General features: G+C 39.2%; 4 protein-coding genes across 4 annotated transcripts in view; 2 read left to right on the top strand and 2 right to left on the bottom strand.

Annotated features, from left to right (window-relative positions):
* LOC104791125 (putative F-box/LRR-repeat protein At1g56400) lies at positions 88–1,566 on the bottom strand. The gene is made up of 3 exons (XM_019242934.1): positions 1,008–1,566; positions 678–821; positions 88–594 (listed from the first exon to the last, which is right to left on the bottom strand). Exons 1-3 carry the CDS (start codon positions 1,473–1,475, stop codon positions 457–459), a joined length of 750 nt encoding a protein of 249 aa, XP_019098479.1. The 5' UTR covers positions 1,476–1,566; the 3' UTR covers positions 88–456.
* Positions 6,064–7,840, top strand: LOC109126947 (uncharacterized mitochondrial protein AtMg00810-like). The gene is made up of 2 exons (XM_019230940.1): positions 6,064–6,986; positions 7,750–7,840. Exons 1-2 carry the CDS (start codon positions 6,064–6,066, stop codon positions 7,838–7,840), a joined length of 1,014 nt encoding a protein of 337 aa, XP_019086485.1.
* LOC104791115 (protein SUPPRESSOR OF NIM1 1-like) lies at positions 17,096–18,437 on the top strand. The gene has a single exon (XM_010516930.2). It carries the CDS (start codon positions 17,120–17,122, stop codon positions 18,266–18,268), a length of 1,149 nt encoding a protein of 382 aa, XP_010515232.1. The 5' UTR covers positions 17,096–17,119; the 3' UTR covers positions 18,269–18,437.
* The window catches only part of LOC104791108 (jacalin-related lectin 13-like), a 16,197-nt gene continuing 15,309 nt past the window's right edge, over positions 19,329–20,216 (bottom strand). Inside the window, exons 4-5 of the mRNA XM_010516918.2 lie at positions 19,910–20,200; positions 19,329–19,813 (exon numbers count right to left, since the gene is read on the bottom strand). Of these exons, the coding sequence (XP_010515220.1) occupies positions 19,538–19,813; positions 19,910–20,200 (567 nt within the window). The 3' untranslated portion in view covers positions 19,329–19,537. The remainder of the gene's footprint in view (positions 19,814–19,909; positions 20,201–20,216) is intronic.

The following is a 20,216-nucleotide window of genomic DNA, read 5'->3' as shown; positions in this document are numbered from 1 at the left end:
ACCTCTAAAACTGTATCAAACAGATACTTAAACTTTAGAAACGAAACGAAACAAAACCAAACTGAAACGAGTACAAGTTTCCAAACCAAGCAAACTAGTATTTCATTTCTTAGTTATCAATTGTTTTTCTAACCAAGCCAAACAAGAAAATGATAAACTTAAACAACTGAAGAAGTTGATCCAAATAAAACATTGAAAAACAGACCATTAACATGAAATAAAACAAAGTCAGAAAAGATCACTCAATGATGAGTCTACACTTTTCACCAGAAAATCAAGAAAATGCTTCAATCAAGCATTGAATAGAGTAATTTTTAAATGACTCGAATCTTTCTTGAGAGTCTTCTGGAGCTCCTTGACTCCAGCCATTATCCACGTCTTCTGCTTATGGTAATTCATTCGCTTTTCCTCGTACAGGTCAACTCGTTCCAGCACACGCCCATTACGAATCAGGTATTAAAGCAAAGGTAACTCTTTGGAGCTTCCATGAAAGTTCTTTACCTTCACAACCTTGAGCGTTTTCTCCAAACACTCGTACGATTTGCTAGTAAGCCAATGCGTTACCGGATCTATCACCAATGTCGACCAAATTCTCTGCATAATCCAATTAAAAGTTAAGCGTTTTATACCAAATGGCAAGATAATGTGAGATTAGAAAACAAACAAAAATAACTTACCACGAAATCAAAAGTGAGAGATTCCAGTTCCGGACAGCTATTAATTCCCCCGAAGTCACTTGGGTGCATATTAGTTCTCAGCACCAAATGTCGAGTTTTCATCGTATCGTGCAAAGCCATAGGATCATCACAATTTTGGATCATCTTTTTCAAAGAAAAAAATATGTTAAATTGACAAACACACACAAAAAAAAAACGTTTGCATATATAGTGAACGTTCTAGTGATGGAAATATAATGAAAATGAAATATAACTCTTCAAAAATCAAAGACAATAATATAGAATGAATGATCTAAGTAATGTAATATATAGAGTGAAAACAAAAATTACCTGAAGGAAGAAAGAGCAAAGGGACAAAGATCTAACATTTAAAAGATTGAAAAACATATGAGAAGCATCTAGTTCCTTCTTTTGAGGACACTTGCATCGCAGTATACAATCTGTTGAGCTTAATAAGTCTGTCGGGGCATGATCTGAGAAATCAAGAACAAAGCTCTTAACTTGTCGAGAGGAGGCAAATTCGATGAGAGACATTAGATCTCCCTCGAAACCTCTGGGCTCGGAGAGATGAATCTCAAAGTTTTGGATAACTTTGCCGGTAAACTTTGAGATCCACTCAAGCATAACACCAACAAAGAAAACCCTATCACGAACGACATCTCTATCAAACTTCCAAAGTGTAACAAATTCGTACTCTTTGAAGACAAGACTTGTTGTCTCACGACACAAATTTCTCCATCTCTTTGAAAGAACACTCGTTCGTACTGATTCTTTGAACGGTAACAACGAGATTATCATAACCAAAAGGGAATCATGAAGTCTCGATAAGAAATCTGAGGTGTTTGTTCAAACCATTATGAGAGTGTGGTGATAAAGAGATTAGATGGTGTTTATGATTAAACCAGTGGCTTTAGCACCTCACAAGGTTATCTATTTATAAGCTTTTGAAAGTCTTGATTTTTTTGTTTCCTGGTTTGTGATTTTTTTTTTTATTAAACCACTTTGATCTCTATTTAGCTTTTTTTTTTATTAACTATTTATCTTTGAGTTTCCAACAAAGATAATTGTGATTTGAGAATGCTTAATTATTTTAAGAGGAAAAATGAAAAATAAAAGATATTTTCTTTATTTGGGTGATTTGTTACCTTTGTTAATCAGATTTGGTGAACTATATATCAACCAAAAACCCTATCATGCTCTTACTTTTAATTTTTTCCACAAATGGCATTCTCTAATGAATATAGAATAGAGAGGCTTCAATTGAAAAAATGAGAAATATTTTTTTTTTGTTCTCAAAAGTTTAATGGTTTAGTAAGCTTATTCGTAGGCCCAATATTTGCAAGCTATTCTTTAGCCATTTCTATTTAGCTCCAGTGAGACGATGCAACTAGTACAATGTTATCAGTGGAGATTTTATTAGTGGGAGAAGTCTAAAATATGTTTTACTTTTATTTTTAGAATGAAAATAAAATTATATTCAATCCAAAACCAGTTATTATAAACAGAATGTAAATATTCTAATTTCCTGATGATTTTTTTTCGTTTCCCGTTTGTTTTCTCTCATTTCTTTTTGTTCAAAATTTCAAGCTTAGAGAATTTGAAGGCGGGTTATTTTGTCTGGTCTGTCTAGATCTTTACTTTATGCATCTTCTTTTGTACACTTTTTTCCTCCACCTATGAGTCTCTTTCTAATTAGTGTATGTTTGAAAAAAAATATATATATTAACCCAAAAACCATTTTGACATCAAATACATAAGGCAATAGAATATTTTTTAGAAAAGTTTCCAGAAGTGAAGAAACACATTTAAGGTCTTGAATGCCAAAACTAAAGTCGTAGCTCAAAACGAGAGGTTTGAAGCCTAATCCGATAAAATGTGTAAAGTCGTACGTGGTGAACAATAAAAAATATGTCAAGTCTTATATAAGAATAACTGTGAGTCTTGTTTTGAGTCGATCTTTGTGTGTGGCGGAAGCATACACAAAGATAGATTCAAAACCGTACATAAGCCGGGCTTCCCCTTAACCTTAAGATCCATTCACACATAATAATAACAAACAATATACTAACAAGTAACAACCCTTATGTATTTTTTTTATCGAAGACTGATTTTTCCATGAACTTGGATTCCTTAAAAATGAGGCTTGTTCTCTCACGGTTGATATTATTTCCATAGAGAAAGTAGCACTTTTAAAAACAAATTATTTGAATGACAACATAGAGATGATTGAAAAACAAAAATGTAATTAGGTCAAACGGTTGTAAGTTGTAAAGCCCCAAATAGAGTCCAACAACAAGCTAAATTGGGACTTGAGGATGCTAAGCCGAATGTTGTTGCCTATGTTCAAATGGCATCTCTTGTTAACGGTAACAGAGGACAGTCACACACCACATATGCTTTTCGTACAATCAAACAACCCAAGCCAGCTCATACTACGCTCTAAACTCAGAACAGGTTCAGTCCTCTTGCGCCACCGATCGCCTGCTGCTGATGATGACATCCGTCAGCAATCTACCTAGTATTGTAATCTTTAGGTTAAACATCACTCCATTATATAAGGATGATGCTATGTAATCGTTTCTCAAAAGAAAGAAGATATATATTTGAGCCTCTCTTTTCTCTGTATTATCTAGTGTTCTAAGCTCTTGCTTTCATGGTATCAGAGCACCAGTAATACGTCCTATGGCTCCAGATGATTCTTTTTCTTCCGCTCCTCTTTCTATCTCTCAAGTTGTGACTCTCAAACTTACAGAGTCCAACTATCTCCAATGGAAAACTCAATTTGAGTCCTTCCTCTCACCTCAAATGTTACTTGGATACGTTAATGGTACGCTTCCTCGTCCAGCTTCTACTCGCTCTGTCACTAGTACAGCAGGAGTAACTGAAGAACCCAACCCGGAGTTCCAGAAGTGGGTTCGTAATGACCAACTGGTCATGGCGTGGATCCTGGGATCTCTATCTGAAGCTGCTATCAGAGTCGTCTATGGTCTGCAATCGGCTCTAGAGGTATGGTCTGCTCTCGCTAAGAAATTTAATAGGGTGTCAACCTCTAGGAAGTTTGAACTGCAGAACAAGTTGCGTGCTTGCCTTAAGTCTGGTATATCTATGGAGGACTATCTTAGTGAGCTCAAACAAGTGTTTGATCAACTAGACTCGATATGCTTTCCTATGAATGATTTGGAAAAAATCCATGGTCTACTTTTTGGTCTTGGGAAAGATTATGAGACTGTCACCACTGTCATTGAACACTCTATGGACTCTGTTCCTCCTCCTTGTTAGGAAGATGTTGTCTTCAAAGTTATTGCCTTTGATGACAAACTGAAAGCGTACTCTGTTGCGCCTGTGGTCACTCCACATCATGCTTTTCAAGCCGAAAAACAACAACACTTTGATAGAGGGAGTTCAACTAACAACAGAGGAGGACGTTCTGGTGGTGGTGGAAACAGAGGAAGAGGAAACTACTCTACAAGAGGCTATGGGTTTCAGCAACACAGCAACAGTCAGAACAAAACTGCAGGATCTTCCTCCCTCTTAAAGATGTTCTGGTCTGTCCAAATGTCACTAAATCACTTCTTTCCGTCTCTAAGTTATGTGATGACTATCCTTGCTCTGTTAAATTTGACTCTGATGGTGTGCGTGTAAAGGACAAGTATACCAAGCAGCTCCTCACAACCGGAAACAGGAGTAGAGATCACTATGTGCTCGGTAATCCAGCGTTCGAAGCTTTGTATTCTAATCGACAGTTAGCAACCAATGACGAAGTTTGGCATAAACGTTTGGGACATCCGAGTACAGAGATTCTCCAGCATTTGTCTTCTACTGCAGCAATATCAATAAACAGACGCACCAACAAGCTTTGTGAGTCATGCAGGCTTGGCAAGAGGGCTCAACTTCCTTTTTCTTCCTCAAATTTTGTAGCTAGTAGACCTCTTGAAAGGTTACATTGTGACTTATGGGGACCTGCTCCAGTCACTTCCACACAAGGGTTTAGATACTATGTTATCCTTGTGGACAACTTTTCTCGTTATTGTTGGTTCTATCCTTTGAAGAATAAATCTGACTTCTACTCAGTTTTCCTGCTGTTTCAAAAACTTGTTGAGAATCAGTTTAATCAGAAAATCAAGTTCTTTCAGTGTGATGGTGGTGGTGAATTTATTAGTAGTCAGTTTGTCACACATCTTCCCAACAATAGAATCAAACAACTTATCTCTTGCCCTCATACGCCACAACAAAATTGTCTAGCTGAGAGAAAGCACAAACATCTATCTGAATTGGGACTCAGCATGATATTTCACAGTAAAGTACCACAACAATTCTGGGTTGAAGCTTATTTCACAGCCAACTATCTCAGCAATCTACTTCCCACATCTGCTCATCAAACTTTCAAGAGTCCGTATGAAGCATTGTATTCAGAAAAAACGGATTACTCTTCACTCAGAGTGTTTGGCAGTGCGTGCTATCCTACTCTTCATGCATACAGTGCTAACAAGTTTGATCCAAGGTCATTTAAGTGTATTTTTCTTGGTTACAATGACAAATATAAAGGATATCACTGTGTTTATCCTCCAACAGGTCGTGTGTATATCAGTAGACATGTTCTCTTTGATGAACATGTCTACCCTTTTGAAGCTGATTATTCCAATCTTCTTCCTACTACAACATCACCTTTAATGTCTGCTTGGCAACAAGGTTTCTTGCCTCCACATAGTTCTGATGATGCCTCATCTGCTCCATCAGAGGACCCTGTACTTGTCTCAGTTCCTGCAGTTTCAGTTATTGAGTCTGTATCAGCTTCTGCAAAACCTGCAATTCCAGAACCTGCAATCCCTGATTCAGCACCCACTAGTCGTAACACCACAGACTCAACAGATACTTCTCTGTTTTCAGATGATGATTTTCCACCGTTACCTGCTCCCATCGTTAATGATCACACCATGATAACTCGAGGAAAAGGTGGAGTTCGCAAGCCAAATCCCAAGTATGCTCTCCATGCTACTCATACCACTGTCAAAGAACCTAAAACGATAGCTTCTGCTTTATAGGATCCTGGCTGGTTAGCAGCTATGGGAGATGAAGTAGACTCTTTTGTTGAAACTAACACTTTTTCGTTGACTCCACCAGAACCCGAGATGAATGTTCTTGGATGCAGGTGGGTATTCAGAACAAAATTAAAAGCGGATGGTAGTTTAGATAGACCCAAGGCTCGTATGGTCGCTAAGGGTTATGATCAGGAAGAGGGTGTTGACTTTCTTGAGACCTACAGCCCTATAGTCCGAACTGCCACAATTCGTTTATTTCTGCATGCGACAACAAGCTACAATTGGGAGATAAAGCAGCTTGATGTTAAGAATGTCTTCCTCATGGTGACTTAATAGAGACAGTGTATATGAAACAGCCACCTGGGTTTGTTGATGAAGACCATCCATCTTATGTTTCGAAACTCAACAAAGCTGTTTACGGATTGAAACAAGCTCCTCGAGCATGGTTTGATAAGTTCAGTACCTTTCTTCTGCAATTTGGCTTTGAATGCAGCTTCAAGGATCCTTCTCTCTTTGTGTATCTTAAAAACAACAACATCATCATATTGTTGCTGTATGTTGATGATATGGGACTGACAGGGAATAATCCAGCCTTGATCAACGAACTTCTTGAGTCCTTGAACCAAGAGTTTCACATGAAGGACCTTGGCAGATTGAGTTACTTTCTTGGGATACAGTTCTATTATCACTCTGCAGGCTTGTTCCTCAATCAACATAAGTATGCTGAGGATCTTCTCCTAGCTGAAGGTATGGTTGATTGTGCTCCAGCAACAACACCTCTGCCACTGGAGCTCCAAAAGGTCAGGGGACAAGATGAGCAGTTCGATCAGCCAACTCTGTTTCGTAGCTTAGCCGGTAAGTTGCAGTATCTCACTCTCACTCGTCCAGACATACAGTTTGCAGTAAATCTTGTGTGTCAAAGAATGCACTCTCCAACTGTGGCTGACTTCCACTTGCTGAAGCGGATAATAAGATACATCAAAGGGACAATTGATTATGGAATTACCTATTCTATTGATACTGATTCTACACTGAGAGCCTACAGTGACAGTGACTATGCAGGCTGCCCGACCACTAGTCATTCTACTGGTGGTTTCTGCACCTTTCTTGGCAAGAATCTCATTTCCTGGTCCGCCAAACGACAAACTTCAGTCTCTCGCAGTTCCACAGAAGCAGAGTACCGTTGTCTTTCTGATACAGCAGCTGAAGTTACATGGTTAAAGGATCTTTTGGATAACGTCGGAATGCCTCTCTCTCATGTCCCAGAACTGTATTGTGATAATTTGTCCGCGGTGTATCTCTCTGCAAATCCAACACTCCATAAGAAGACCAAACACTTTAAAGTCCACTATCACTACGTACGTGAACAAGTTGCAGACGACACAATGGTGGTCTATCATATTCCTTCAGCTCATCAACTGGCCGATATCTTCACTAAGTCCTTGCCGGTTCAAATTTTTACCGATCTCAGGTTCAAACTTGGTGTGGTCTCACCACCCACCCAAAGTTTGAGGGGGGGGGGATGTAAGTTGTAAAGCCCCAAATGGAGTCCAACAACAAGCTAAATTGGACCTTGAGGATGCTAAGTCCACTGTTGTTGCCTATGTTCAAATGGCATCTCTTGTTAACGGTAACAGAGGACAGTCACACACCACATGTGCTTTTCGTACAATCAAATAACCTAAGCGAGCTCATACTACGCTCCAAACTCAGAACAGGTTCAGTCCTCTTGCGTCACCGATCGCCTGCTGATGATGATGACATCTGTCAGCAATCTACCTAATATTGTAATTTTTAGGTTAAACATCACTCTATTATATAAGAATGATGCTATGTAATCGTTTCTCAAAAAAATGAAGATATATATTTGAGCCTCTCTTTTTTCTGTATTATCTAGTGTTCTAAGCTCTTGCTTTCAACGGTTTGATATTTTGATCAGAAAATACACACATATTTATAAGTAAATCAGGTTTGATTTTTCAACAGAAAATACAAAATTTCGAATGACTATTAAGGGATAATTTTCATGACAGAATTTTCACGGATAACGATGCAACTGGTTTATCGTATATCGGTGGAAAAATTGAGTTATGTTCGTCGAAAACGTATTTCTTTATATTGTGAATATCATATTAATATATAAAAGAGTTGAGGTTTTACAAAATAAGCTTAACCTAGAAGATGTAACCTTGCCAAAAAAGAATAAAAAACAATAGTTAATTACAAGGAGGTGTTGGTGTCAAGCAACACAAAAAAACATCATAACCAGAGTATCATTAGGTTCCTGAATTGCTTCCTGGATCTTCCACTACTACTACGTATTCTTGTTTAATTATGTTCATATATTTTCAGTGACCAAACTATTCCAAAAAATCAAAACATCCTACCTGTAAACTGTTCAAACTTATATCTAAATTCTAAATATGACAATACGTACCCTATCATTTAATACATATTTTCTACAAAAAAAAAAGTTACATTAATGATTTAGGTTTTGACCCTAACACATTAATCTAGAAGTTTTTGTCCCTTTTGTTTTATTTTGACAATAAGAAGAGATCTTTTACTTTGTCTTCTCCGTTCTGTTTCGTTTCTTCTACACCAAAAACACGATTTATCTTATCGAATCTTTATGTTATAATTCAGTCGCTTGTGCTACGAATGCTTGTCTGTTAAGTTTTTAATTGCGATGGTACATGATCTGCTGTTTTTCTTTTTATCTTCTATTTTATAAATCGTGTTTGGGTTGAAAGTTACATAATAACAAGATTATAATCATGAATCCACTATATTTCACTGTTCCTATTCAAAAGTCCCAAACTATCATAACTCAATAATTGAGCGCCCAAAAAAAAATCATAACTCAATGCATGTGGTGTGAAGGGTATTAGATTATACATATGGATTTCAATTCAAAGCCGGCCACAACTATGAAAAATGTTGTAGCCGATGTTTCGTAGATTCTCTTTTTTTCGAAGACGTAACACACCAATCTATTTCCTTTTCTAGCAGAAATACTCTCACGTCTTCCTCCTCTATCTAGATGCATCGCACAATATCAGTCGTTAGGCTTTTTAGGTCATAGACTTTTTCTTGTCCGACAAGTTATTGAGTTTTGGACTCATTTGTGAGTCATTATTTTGTTCTAAAAAGGAGCTTGTGTTCGCCGAGCACTTAATGTTGAATTTAGCGGAAGTAAATAGAGAATTAGAGAGTTTAGAAGAAGAGAAAGAGAATGAAAGGATAGAAGAAAGATTTTTATTAGAATAGTATGTTTACAATTTAGGCGCAAGCCTTTTAATAGGGAGACAACTAGGGTTTTCCCTTTACATTCGAATCTAAGTGATAAAGACATTAAGAGAGAGAGAGGGTTGATCCCCAAGGTGATAGTGACCGCTCCTAGTCTCCTAGGATGAGACATGTGAGTGCGAACATGTGACTTTTTCTCCTTTTATCTCCTAACGACTATAAGAGATATTTAGAGATTTCTCATGATCGTATGGGCCTTAGATGAACAGGCCTATTATCTTCCTTATGTAACTTGGTGAGACTCGGCCTTATTAGACATATGTACGGGCGTCCGTACGGTTGTGGCTAAGTCCCAAACATGCCATGATCAATACTCCCCCTAAAGCTTAACCTAATGAATTGGCTAAGCTTGGAACCCATGAAGCATCACTTCATTAAAAACCTTAACATAGAAAACCTCATGGGACAAAACTATGTTAAGGGAAAAAGAGTGCGATGTCCATGTGTTAGAGAAGTCGATCATGGGCGTGTAAGGTCTACTAGTCCAAGTTTGCTACGAATGTGTTCACAAACCTTGGGACATGCAGCCTTGGTGAAGATATCTGTCAATCGGTCTTGACTTTTAGTGTGTCATGGAAGTATCACTCCTTCAATTTTCTCTCGGACCTTATGACAACCTACTTCAATGTGTTTGGTTCTCTCATGGAAAACTGAGTTGGTGGTTATGTGAATTGCGGCTTCGTTGTCACAATGCATCGTGATCGGTTGTTTGGACTCAATACCAAGATCCTTGAGGAGTGCTTTAAGCCATGTGAGTTCATTTGTTAACTTCCTCATTGCTCGGTACTCAGCCTCCGCGATTGAACACGACACCACCTTGTGCTTCGTCGACTTCCATGTTACCAAGTTCCCACCTATGAACGTGCAATATCCAGTGGTAGAGCGTCTATCCAGTGTGTCACCAGCATAATCAGCGTCGCAGTATCCAACTATTTCAGTGCTTGAGTTCTTTCCCATCCAAATGCCTTGGCCTGGGCTCCCTTTGATGTAACTCAGGATTCTTTCCACCACACTCCACTGATACTTGGTTGGAGACTTCATATATTGGCTTACCTGATTCACAACATAACATAAGTCCGGACGTGTAATCGTAAGGTAAATCAACTTACCTACCAACAGACGATAGCGTGTAATGTCTTCATATGGCTCGTCCAATGGATCCAATGGCTTATCCTTGACTGTCTCTGTAACGACCCTCACCAAGGGGTGAAATTTAAAATAAAAACCCCTGGTCCAAGGACGCGCAAGGGACACAAATGGAAGGCAAGGGAGGAGAGTAGAAGAATTAAAAAAGTAATGTCCAAGGAATTCTGGACGAGTCAAGAGATGGCCAGTGGTACCCTGTACCATGTACCATGTACCGTACCGGACGTACGTACGCGTCAGAACGTACCGGCTGAACGCTGAACGACCAAGGATGTACGCGGACGCGAATGCAAGGTTGGAAGGAGCCCACTAATGGAGGATTAATTTATTCAAGGTGGAGGATTAATTTAATCTAATGGGAGTTAGTGGAGGAATTAAATAATCAAAGGTGGTTAGTGGAGTTTAGTGGGTGGATTAAAGAAATCAAGAAAACTTGGTGGAATCAAGGTGTAAGCTCGTTTTTCCTCCATGTGTTTATACATGCTCTAATAGCGACTAAGGAGGAGAGAGTGCTCCACATGCATTGGCTGCCGCCACCGCCTAAATCCTCTATAAATAAGCCTCCATCTCTCTCATTTTCGCATAAGTCATCAAGGGGGTAAGGAGAGGAAATTTGAGAGAGAAAGTGAGCGAAAGAGAAGAGAAAGAAGAGAGGGTTCGCGAGGTAGAGAAGAAGAGAGTTGCCGCCGAAAGAAGAAGAAGAGAGGAGCAAGCTGAGACTATCGACAATCGGCCAAGGTTAAATCGATAAGGAAATCGATTCTAGCCGAAGAAGAAGATCCGAGAGTGTGCCGCGAGAGAAGCAGCGTCGAAGGAGACTGATCATCGACGGTTTACTGTGAGTTCAGGCACATACTTCGCCGGCTTAGTTGGGGAATTAAAGACATCCATCTAGTGCGCGGTTTGCATGAAGCATTTAGTTGCATTTACTTGAAATTTCTTTGGTATTTTTCTTGTTTAAATGCATGCGCGTGAGGTTACATCGGTTACTAGATCGAAATGGTCTAGTGACAAGGGTGATAACTAGCTAAGATACTTGTAAACTTATGAGCTTAAAAACCATAAAAACTCAAGTATTAAGTTCGGTGAAGTCTTAAGGCGTCTTAGTCCGCGAGAAATTCCGGCTAAGCGTTGTAAGATTTGGTATTGCTATCCTTCCCATTCCGTACCACATACAGCCGCGACATGCAACCCATGTTCGTGTGTGTAGGGTTGGTTACAAAGAGCTCGGAGGTTACTGGGCTCGCTACCCTGGCCGAGGCTGTCTACACGACGGTGTGGCTTTGAGTGTTATCCGATCGCATGCCTTTGTGGTTGTGATTCAGAGAATCATGAGGGGTTAAGGGAAAAGGATGCATGCCGGGTCCAATAGAATCAAACTTGTTAAAACGGTTGTTTTAGTTCAAGTTAAATTGTTGCATGTTGTTGTTTGTTGTGCATGTAGTTGCGATTGCTTGTAAAACAATCTTGCTTGGCTTATTAGCTTCCGCATGTTGTCTCTGATTGTGGTGTAGTATGCGCTTGCTTATCAAATATTGTTGCATATGCTTACATGTTATTCGTATATGTTCGCATGTTGTTATCTATGTTTGCAAGTTATTGTTGTATGTTCGCATATTGTTGCTTATGCTTGCATGTTAGTTACTTATGCTTACATGTCCTTCGTATATGTTCGCATGTTGTTAATACGTTCGCAAGTTGTTGTGTGTTCGCATGTTGTTGTTTAAACTTGCATGTTGTTGTTTTTGGGGTTTGGGATTGGGGTTTAATTCTTTGCAGGAACCCTGAGCTCACTAAGTAATTTTAGATTACTTACGATAAATATTTGTGTTGCAGGTAACCCTAGAGGGAACTAGAGGGCGTGGTGAACGATAGGACTCCGGAATAGATTTTATTTTCTGTCTACTGTAAAATTCAAGTATGTTGTGTTGCAACCCAAACTTTGGCGTTAGGCCTTGTGAACTTTTGTGTACCATTTGTAGTAAACTCTTTTAAGTATCAATGAATCGGATTTTCTTTAATCGAACGAGTTGTACTGATATAGACTCTGTCCGAGTCGGCTCAACACACGGCGTGTCCGTAGGGTTGCAAAGCCTTAAGGACGTGTCATGTGGTCGGGAACCTCACCAAAGGACCGGCCGAAGGGCTTGATTTGTTCTCGTACCCGGCTGGACCATTGGCAAATGTTTCCAAAGTAGCGTCTCGGGGCTGTGCTATGGCCTTGGTGGTCATAGTACGGTTTGGGGGCGTTACAGTCTCCCCCTTTCACTTGAGCTGATAGTCCTCAGGAAGTGGAGTGAGCGCTGGTTTAACGCCAAGTTTCCCTGTTTCACTCAATGCCTAGAAAATATTTGAGTTCACCAAGGTCTTTAATATCAAACACAGATTTAAGAAAGGTTTTAGTTTCAAGGATACCGTCCTTGTTATTACCAGAGACAATGATATAGTCCACATAGATAAGAACCATAACAATGTCGAGAGGACCTTGAAGAGTGAAAAGAGTATGATCGGCCTCAGAGCGTCTAAAACCACGAGTCTTGAGGGTAGAGCTCAGTTTGTGGTACCAAGCTCCAGGAGACTGTTTGAGGCCGTAGATGCCTTTGCGGAGACGAAGGACCTTGCCCAGAGCCACAATGTCTTCAAGTCCCAGAGGCGGTGTCATATAAATCTCCTCATCAAGTTCCCATTGGAGGAAGGCGTTTTTCACATCCATTTGCCAAAGATCCCATGAAAGATTCACGGCAAGGGAGAGAACAACATGTACAGTGTGCAACTTGGCCACCGGTGCAAAAGTCTTCGTATAGTCAGCCCCATACGTTTGAGTGAACCCCTGAGCAACCAAGCAAGCCTTGTAACGCTCGATGTCACCAGTACTCAAATACTTAAATGGTGAACACCCAGCGAGAGCTAACAGCTTTCTTGCCTTTTGGTAAGTCAGCTTCATCCCAAGTGTGGTTGCGGATCATAGCACCAGTTTCATCCTGAACCGCATCCAACCACTCCTTACTTTCACGCGCTTCATCAAAAGTTTGAGGAATATAATGTTCATCAATCTTGCTAATGAAGGCTTGGAAGTCTGAGGGTAGAAGGTCAAGCGAACATACATATTGGATAGGATGAGCCACGACTTGGTTATTATAGTACACACGCTTATTTTTCCATGTGGAGGGGTGAGACTTGACGCGGTCATTGCGGCGAAGAGGTTGTACCGGAACAATCTCCTCTTGGGCGATCGGTTGGTCGCCAAGGGAAGAAGCGGGACTCAAGATGGTAGGGGACTCATCATCACCAGTGTAGTTGGAAGAATCAGTAGGATGTGAGTCATGAGGTGCCATCGGAGTAGTAGACATAGGTGTATCCAAGGAGGGAGAGTCCACCGGTGTAGTTGCGGTGTTAGGTGACATCACCTTGTCGGATCCTTGAAGAACCGGTGTATTTCCAAGATATTCAAGAAGGAACCGCAAGCTTGTAGATCGATCATTAGGTGAACAAGAGAGATCTTTCAAATCATTACAGTCGCCCTTCTCAAAATAGCCAGCATGTTCCATGAACTTGACATCGCGAAAGACAAGTAAACGTCTCGTGGTCGGATCATAGCACTTGTAACCTTTCTGACTTGTTGAGTAACCTATAAACATCCACTTGGTGCTCTTGGCATCTAATTTGGTCCTTTGTTCACCTGGAAATAAGACAAAACACACGCAGCCGAACACACGTAAGTGATCCAAAGATGGTGTAACTTGGTTTAATACCTCAAACGGAGAGATATCTTGCAGAACTTTGGTTGGTTTCCGATTGATCAAGTAACAAGCTGTCATCACAGCATCTCCCCAATATCTTTTAGGAACATGTTTGTGAAACATGATCGATCGAGCAACTTCCATAAGGTGGTGATTCTTCCTCTCGGCCACCCCATTTTGTTGCGGTGTGTAGGGATAGCTTGTTTGTTGTAGGATGCCATGCTTAGCTTCTTTGAATCTATGACCAGTGTATTTTCCTCCATTGTCCGATCTTAGTACCTTAATTTTGGCATTGAAGTGATTAGTAACATAATTCTGAAAATTAACAAAGGCATCATATACTCTATCTTTAGAAGGTAACAATGTGATCCATATATATTTAGATTTTTCATCAATAAGTCACAAAATACTTGTTGTTATCTCTAGATAGGCAAGGATATGTCCACACATCAGAATGTACTAAATCAAAACAATGTTCATAAATAGTAGTAGATTTAGGAAAAATAGATTTGCAATGTTTCCCAAGAAAACAAGACTCACAACTTGAGTTATCAAATGAGACACGAGAGTGAGGGTGGCCTAATCTAGCATGCCAAACATCAGTTGAATCACTAACAAGACTAGTTTTAAAAGAAACACAAGGAGAGGAGCTTGGTGTAATTTTCTCTAGGACATAGAGGTCGCCATTAGCATTTCATTTCCCAAGAACCTTTCCACTCTCAATATCCTGAAAATGCACACTGTTAGGACCAATAATAGTATAACAATTTAAATCAGTAGTAGCCCTTTTTACCGATAAGAGGTTTGATGTAAAATTAGGCATAAAGAAAGCTTTGGAGTTCTTATCAAATAATTTAAAGTCTCCTACTCCCTTAACAGGTATACGGTCTCCATTTGCAATAATAACACTTCCTAGGGCCGGTTTTATGTTGTTTAATGAACTAGGGTTACTTATCATGTGATGAGAAGCATCAGAGTCAACAACAAGCGATCTATTAGGTTTAGAAGCAAAGAAAGTGGTACCAGAATCCTTAAGTGTTGCAATTGATCAAATGAGGGCCTCTAGGTCTGATTTCCTCACAAGGTCCCCATAGGATGCGGCCATGACAGTAGCGTTTCCTTGGTTTTCAGCACTAGATCCTTGTCCGTTTGTCCCTTCTTGAGAGAGATGCGCCTTGAACTTGGCCGGTTTGAGATGAGGGTGAAGAATCCAGCACTTGTCCTTCACATGACCCCTTTTCTTACAATGGTCACACACCACCACTTTTATTTCCTCTTGTTTGTAGACTCCTTTGTTGGCGGTGACTAGGTCTTCCTTCCCGCTAAAGAGCCCCAATGAACCTTGTTCCTTTTGTACTCAAGAACACACATCTTCAAGAGTGGGGAGCTTGTCGCCTCTTAGGATGTGCTTAATAAGGTCATTGAACGCCGGATTCAAGGTGAGAAAGAGACCAAAGACTTTCTCCTGCTCTTTTCTCTCGTTGAGGATGGCCGGATCTATTGTGCTTGGTCGAAGCATCTCAAGTTCAGCCCATAAGGACCTAAATTTCCCAAAATGCTTCGTGAACTCCAAGTCTTCTTGGTGGAGACAGTTGATAGCTTTCTTGACCTCAAAGACACGAGTCAAGTTAGTCAAATTTCCATACACATTCGCAAGCGTATCCCACAACTCCTTGGTCGTCTCGCAATATGAGTATGCTTCAAGGATGGGTGCGTCAAGCGAGTTTTGAAGGATGGCAAGCACGGTCTGATCTTCTTGGAACCATTTGACTTCCTTTTCCAGTTCAGCCTCCTTATCTTCTTCCTTTACTTCTTTGCCGTCTTCTTTGTTGGCTTTCTTGGGGAGTTGGTCCGTTTCGATGTGGATCCATAGTCCCCGGCCACTAAGAGCAGTCTTCGTGGTCCGTTTCCACAATAGGTAGTTTGCACCTTTCAATACCACTGGAGTAACGATTGGTTTAGTGTTCTCCATAGCAAGAGAATAGCAAGAACTAGAATATTATCTAATCGGTTTAAAGTTTTGAGAATAGTAGAGTAGAAGAGAATCGAGTGTAGAATTTAGTAGAATAAGAAGAGTATGTTTAGAGAATCAAGATCGAGAAACATGCTCTGATACCATGTTGAATCTAGCGGAAGTAAATAGAGAATTAGAGAGTTTAGGAGAAGAGAAAGAGAATGGAAGGATAGAAGAAAGATTCTTATTAGAATAGTATGTTTACAATGTAGGCGCAAGCCTTTTAATAGGGAGACAACTAGGGTTTTCCCATTACATTCGAATATCTAAGTAATAGAGACATAAAGAGAGAGAGGTTGATCCCCAAGGTGATAGTGACCGCTCCTAGTCTCCTAGGATGAGACATGTGAGTATGCAAACATGTAACTCTTCCTCCTCTTATCTCCTAACGGTTATAAGAGATATTTAGAGATTTCTCATGATCGTATGGGTCTTAGATGAACAGGCCTCTTCTCTTCCTTATGTAACTTGGTGAGACTCGGCTTTATTAGACATATGTACGGATGTACGGACGTACGGATGTCCGTACAGTTGTGGCTAAGTCCCAAACATGCCATGATCAATACTTAAAAGTGTCACCCTACCGAATAACTTGATTGTAATTGAAACATTAAAGCAATAAAGAAGATGAAATGTGGTAAATTATTTATTTTTTGTTCTGCATTGAATTATTTTTTTTTTAAATTAAATATGAGAAAGGAGGAAAGGGATGATGACCTCTCACCTCAAAATATACACAAAAGATAAGAAAATGGTTACGTGTTACACTAATTCACCATTTATCCCTATATCCATGCATGTGTTACTATACTTTCTCCTTTTACTATTAATTTATCTTAGTTTCTCATTTAAAAGTGTTGCAATTAATTGTTATTGATTTGTTGTGTATCCATTTAGAAAGCCCCTTTGTCTCAAATCTCAATGAAGTAGACCTAACGTAAAATCTTTCACTTTATTAATAGTATCTATATGTATTAATAGTACAAAATCAACAAAAAATCTTTCACTTACACATGTATATATTCAATGTTTGGATCTATATTGTTTACTTTGCATTTAATAACTTTTTCCAAAGGAAAAAAAATAAAGATCACTAAAGTTATTTTTCTTTTCTTAGCACAGGATAAATACAGGTTCTCTTCTCCTATGTTATCAGAGCTAAAACTCAAAACTAAACTGAAAACAGAAGACCTCATGTCTCCGCTGGTGAACCTTCCGTGGGAATTAGAGGAAGACATACTCTCTCGTCTCCCACCTCAGTCTCTCGTTCGGTTCAGAACCGTATCTAGAAAATGCAACTCTCTTTTCAACGACAAGACTTTCATCAACAATCACTTGTCTCGCTCCCGTCCCCAGTTCATCCTCTTGACCACTTCCAAGATTTATTCAATAGACATCATCGATCACGACAGCATCGATCCAACGATAGAGGTCCGTGAGATACCCTCCTTCTCATATATTCCAAACAGAGAAACAAATTACAATCATAGAACCATCGTGACTACTTGCGATGAGTTCTTGCTTTGTAACTATCGGTTTGTAGAGAGCAAGACAGCTCTCTGGAACCCATGGTTGAGACAGGTTAAATGGATCGAGTATTGGGACGAAGAGTTCTGTGTTTTTGGGTTAGGATACGATAATACTAGACCCGAAAAGGTATACAAGATCTTAGGCTATTTGTTTTGTCACCGTAAATTCTTTAGTGATCAGAGAGTTGGGATCTACGAGTGTGCTTCCAACTTGTTGAGGTTTATTAATAGACCTGAGGATTACGACTTCCCCTTATCTGAAGTGGCTAAAATATCAAATGTGTCTTTAAATGGAAACATCTACTGGATTACTTGGGGTAGGTCTAAGATTAATGAGTACTACTACATCCGAATGTTTGATTTCTCGACGGAGAAATTCAAACCATTATGTCTCCTTCCGTGTCAAAAGAACCCTCATATTAATGAAATTATCCTCGCGGTTTATAAGGGAGATCGGTTTTCGTTGTTAGAGCAATGCGGTGTAACAAGGGAGATTGGGATATGGGTAACTAAGGAGAGGATTAGTAACACCAATGGGGATGGTGGCCGAGAGGGCGTGGTTTGGATAAAGTTGATGACCTTGTCAATAGCTAACTTGCCAAAGCTATATAGTGAGCATGTTTATCGAGCTAGTTACTTCATTTATGAGAAGACCTTAGTCATGTGTCGTGGCGAAGATGAAACTGGAGTGGCTTGCATCTTTATCGTGAGGGAAGATCAATGCAAGAAGATTCAAATAGATCCTCGGATTGGTAAGTGTTGTCACTGTGTTTATACTCCAAATTTGGTCTCGCTTCCTTTATTTGGAGGTTAGATTGTTGAGGTTAGAATATTTCTTATATGCTCCTTGGGGATCATCTGATGTGATACTCGGAGTTGCTTCCTCTTTTAGTAATTTCTTAACCATTTTCGGTTACTCCCTCTGGATATTTATGTAATATCGAGGTTTAGGTGAACCCTTCTTAATTGAATAAATAATTAAAGATATTTATATTACTGGCCGAGAACTTTTCTTACATAGGCCTTTTCTTCATGACTGTTTTATTCGCTGGTTAATTTACCTATTTTAACATTTATTTTAACATTTGTATAGTATTGTATATGATAGCTCCGGTTTTAAAAAATGGATCGGCTATTGCATGTATTGATATGACCGAAGTGTCCATTTAATAAACAAGAAAAACAAAAAAACTGATAGCTTGTCAAGTAATTAATTAATTCATGAGAAGCTAGGTTTAATCTTATAACTCGACACATTACGACACATATGGTTGTCAAAAAAAAAACAAAAAAACAAAAAAACAAAAAAAAATATTACGACCCATCTGTAGTAGATACTACAAGATTTCGAGTCTACCTTGAAATACTCACAGAAAAGCCTCGAGAAGATCACGAAAAAATTTAGTCACAAAATTTTGTTCGTAGCTATACGAGATTTTTTCGTGGCTAATTTGTAAACTACACAGAAAGTAAAATTTCAACCCTATACTGCAACTTTTACTTCAGTCGAGATATATGTTCGTTACGATTTAAAGTTTCCACATGTTGGAATCGATTTAGCCTGAAGAATCATTGACTCAAACTAAGCCGTCATCTACTTCTACGACTACTATCAACGTTGTTGATTTAATGAGAGTTCGACTTTGCGACGATCACAAGTCTTTGATTATTTTCTCGCAGTCAGAGTGTTTATTTTGACATATCTTTTTGATTTATAATTTCGCTTTTGCGAATTTTTTCTTGATCTCGTTGTCGCGAACTATTACAGTGATGACATTCTATTTGCATCCACTGATTTGAGCACTACAAGCTAGCGTAATGACATGCCAAACCGGAGTTGTTGTGAATGTGAATTGGAGGTCTAATGTGGGTGATGACTCATAAAGCTTGTAAAGTTTATTCAAAATAAGTTTAGTCAATTAACCAAGCTCTAGACCTTGGTCCAAGAAGACTATGGACCTTGGTCCAAAACTTTCTGGTTAATCAGAAGTTTAAAACAAAAGGTACAAGATATATAGAAAGACAATATTAAAACATGATCATCACCACCTTGTTCATCTAGTTTTCCCCCCATTATGAGCATTTATTGAGCATGAGGAACCGGGGAAAAGTATGCTCCAAGAGCATGAAGAGCATAATAAGCAGACCGTCCATGGAACCCAACAATAGCACAACCTTTCTTTTCAAGCTCGAATTCAACAGGACTCCTGCAAAACTCATTTCCAAATGTCGGAGAGGTCCTCCCTTTAGATGTTTTGAAACTTAACGATGTAATCACCGTACGATCACCTTCAATATAAACTCGTGTGCTAGTTCCCTTCACGGACATGAGAGATTCATTTGGATAGTCCAGGACAAACTGCAATGAAAAAGGCTTCATATATAAGCCACAATTCAAGAACACACATAGAAAATATATATGCTTGACGAATGTTTAAGTAGTAGGAATTGTGACCTCTCTTTCTTGTACGTCAGATAAAGCTTTTACCCCGTGCTCACGAGATTCCACTTTGCCACCGTTATCGTACTCGAACCTCACACACCTTATATAAAGACCATCATAATAAACGTACACCTTTCTTACTCCTTGGAAAGTACCATCATCCCAAAGGTAGCCTGAATTACCATTATCGTAAAGTTCTCTTTTAGCACTATCTTTGTATTCCAATTTAGTTATAGGAAGTGATGTGAAATATGCTCCAAGGGAATATAGCGTCTTCTCGGCATATCCATGAAATCCAATGATCTTATGACCGTTGCAT

This window comes from Camelina sativa, chromosome 1 (genome assembly GCF_000633955.1).
Source record: "Camelina sativa cultivar DH55 chromosome 1, Cs, whole genome shotgun sequence".
NCBI lineage: Eukaryota > Viridiplantae > Streptophyta > Magnoliopsida > Brassicales > Brassicaceae > Camelina > Camelina sativa.
The sequence above is the reverse complement of the archived record's forward strand: the minus strand, read 5'-3'. Positions and strand labels throughout refer to the sequence as shown.

What these genes read in the sequence shown, in the direction of transcription:
- LOC104791125 (XM_019242934.1), bottom strand. Translation starts at nt 1,475, where the DNA reads ATGATAATCTCGTTGTTACCGTTCAAAGAATCAGTACGAACGAGTGTT. An exon ending in TTTGCTCTTTCTTCCTTCAG is followed by an intron (nt 822 to 1,007) that starts GTAATTTTTGTT and finishes TCTTTGAAAAAG; the next exon opens with ATGATCCAAAATTGTGATGA. An exon ending in CTCTCACTTTTGATTTCGTG is followed by an intron (nt 595 to 677) that starts GTAAGTTATTTT and finishes TGGATTATGCAG; the next exon opens with AGAATTTGGTCGACATTGGT.
- LOC109126947 (XM_019230940.1), top strand. Translation starts at nt 6,064, where the DNA reads ATGAAACAGCCACCTGGGTTTGTTGATGAAGACCATCCATCTTATGTT. An exon ending in CTCTCTCATGTCCCAGAACT is followed by an intron (nt 6,987 to 7,749) that starts GTATTGTGATAA and finishes TTTTCATGACAG; the next exon opens with AATTTTCACGGATAACGATG.
- LOC104791115 (XM_010516930.2), top strand. Translation starts at nt 17,120, where the DNA reads ATGTCTCCGCTGGTGAACCTTCCGTGGGAATTAGAGGAAGACATACTC.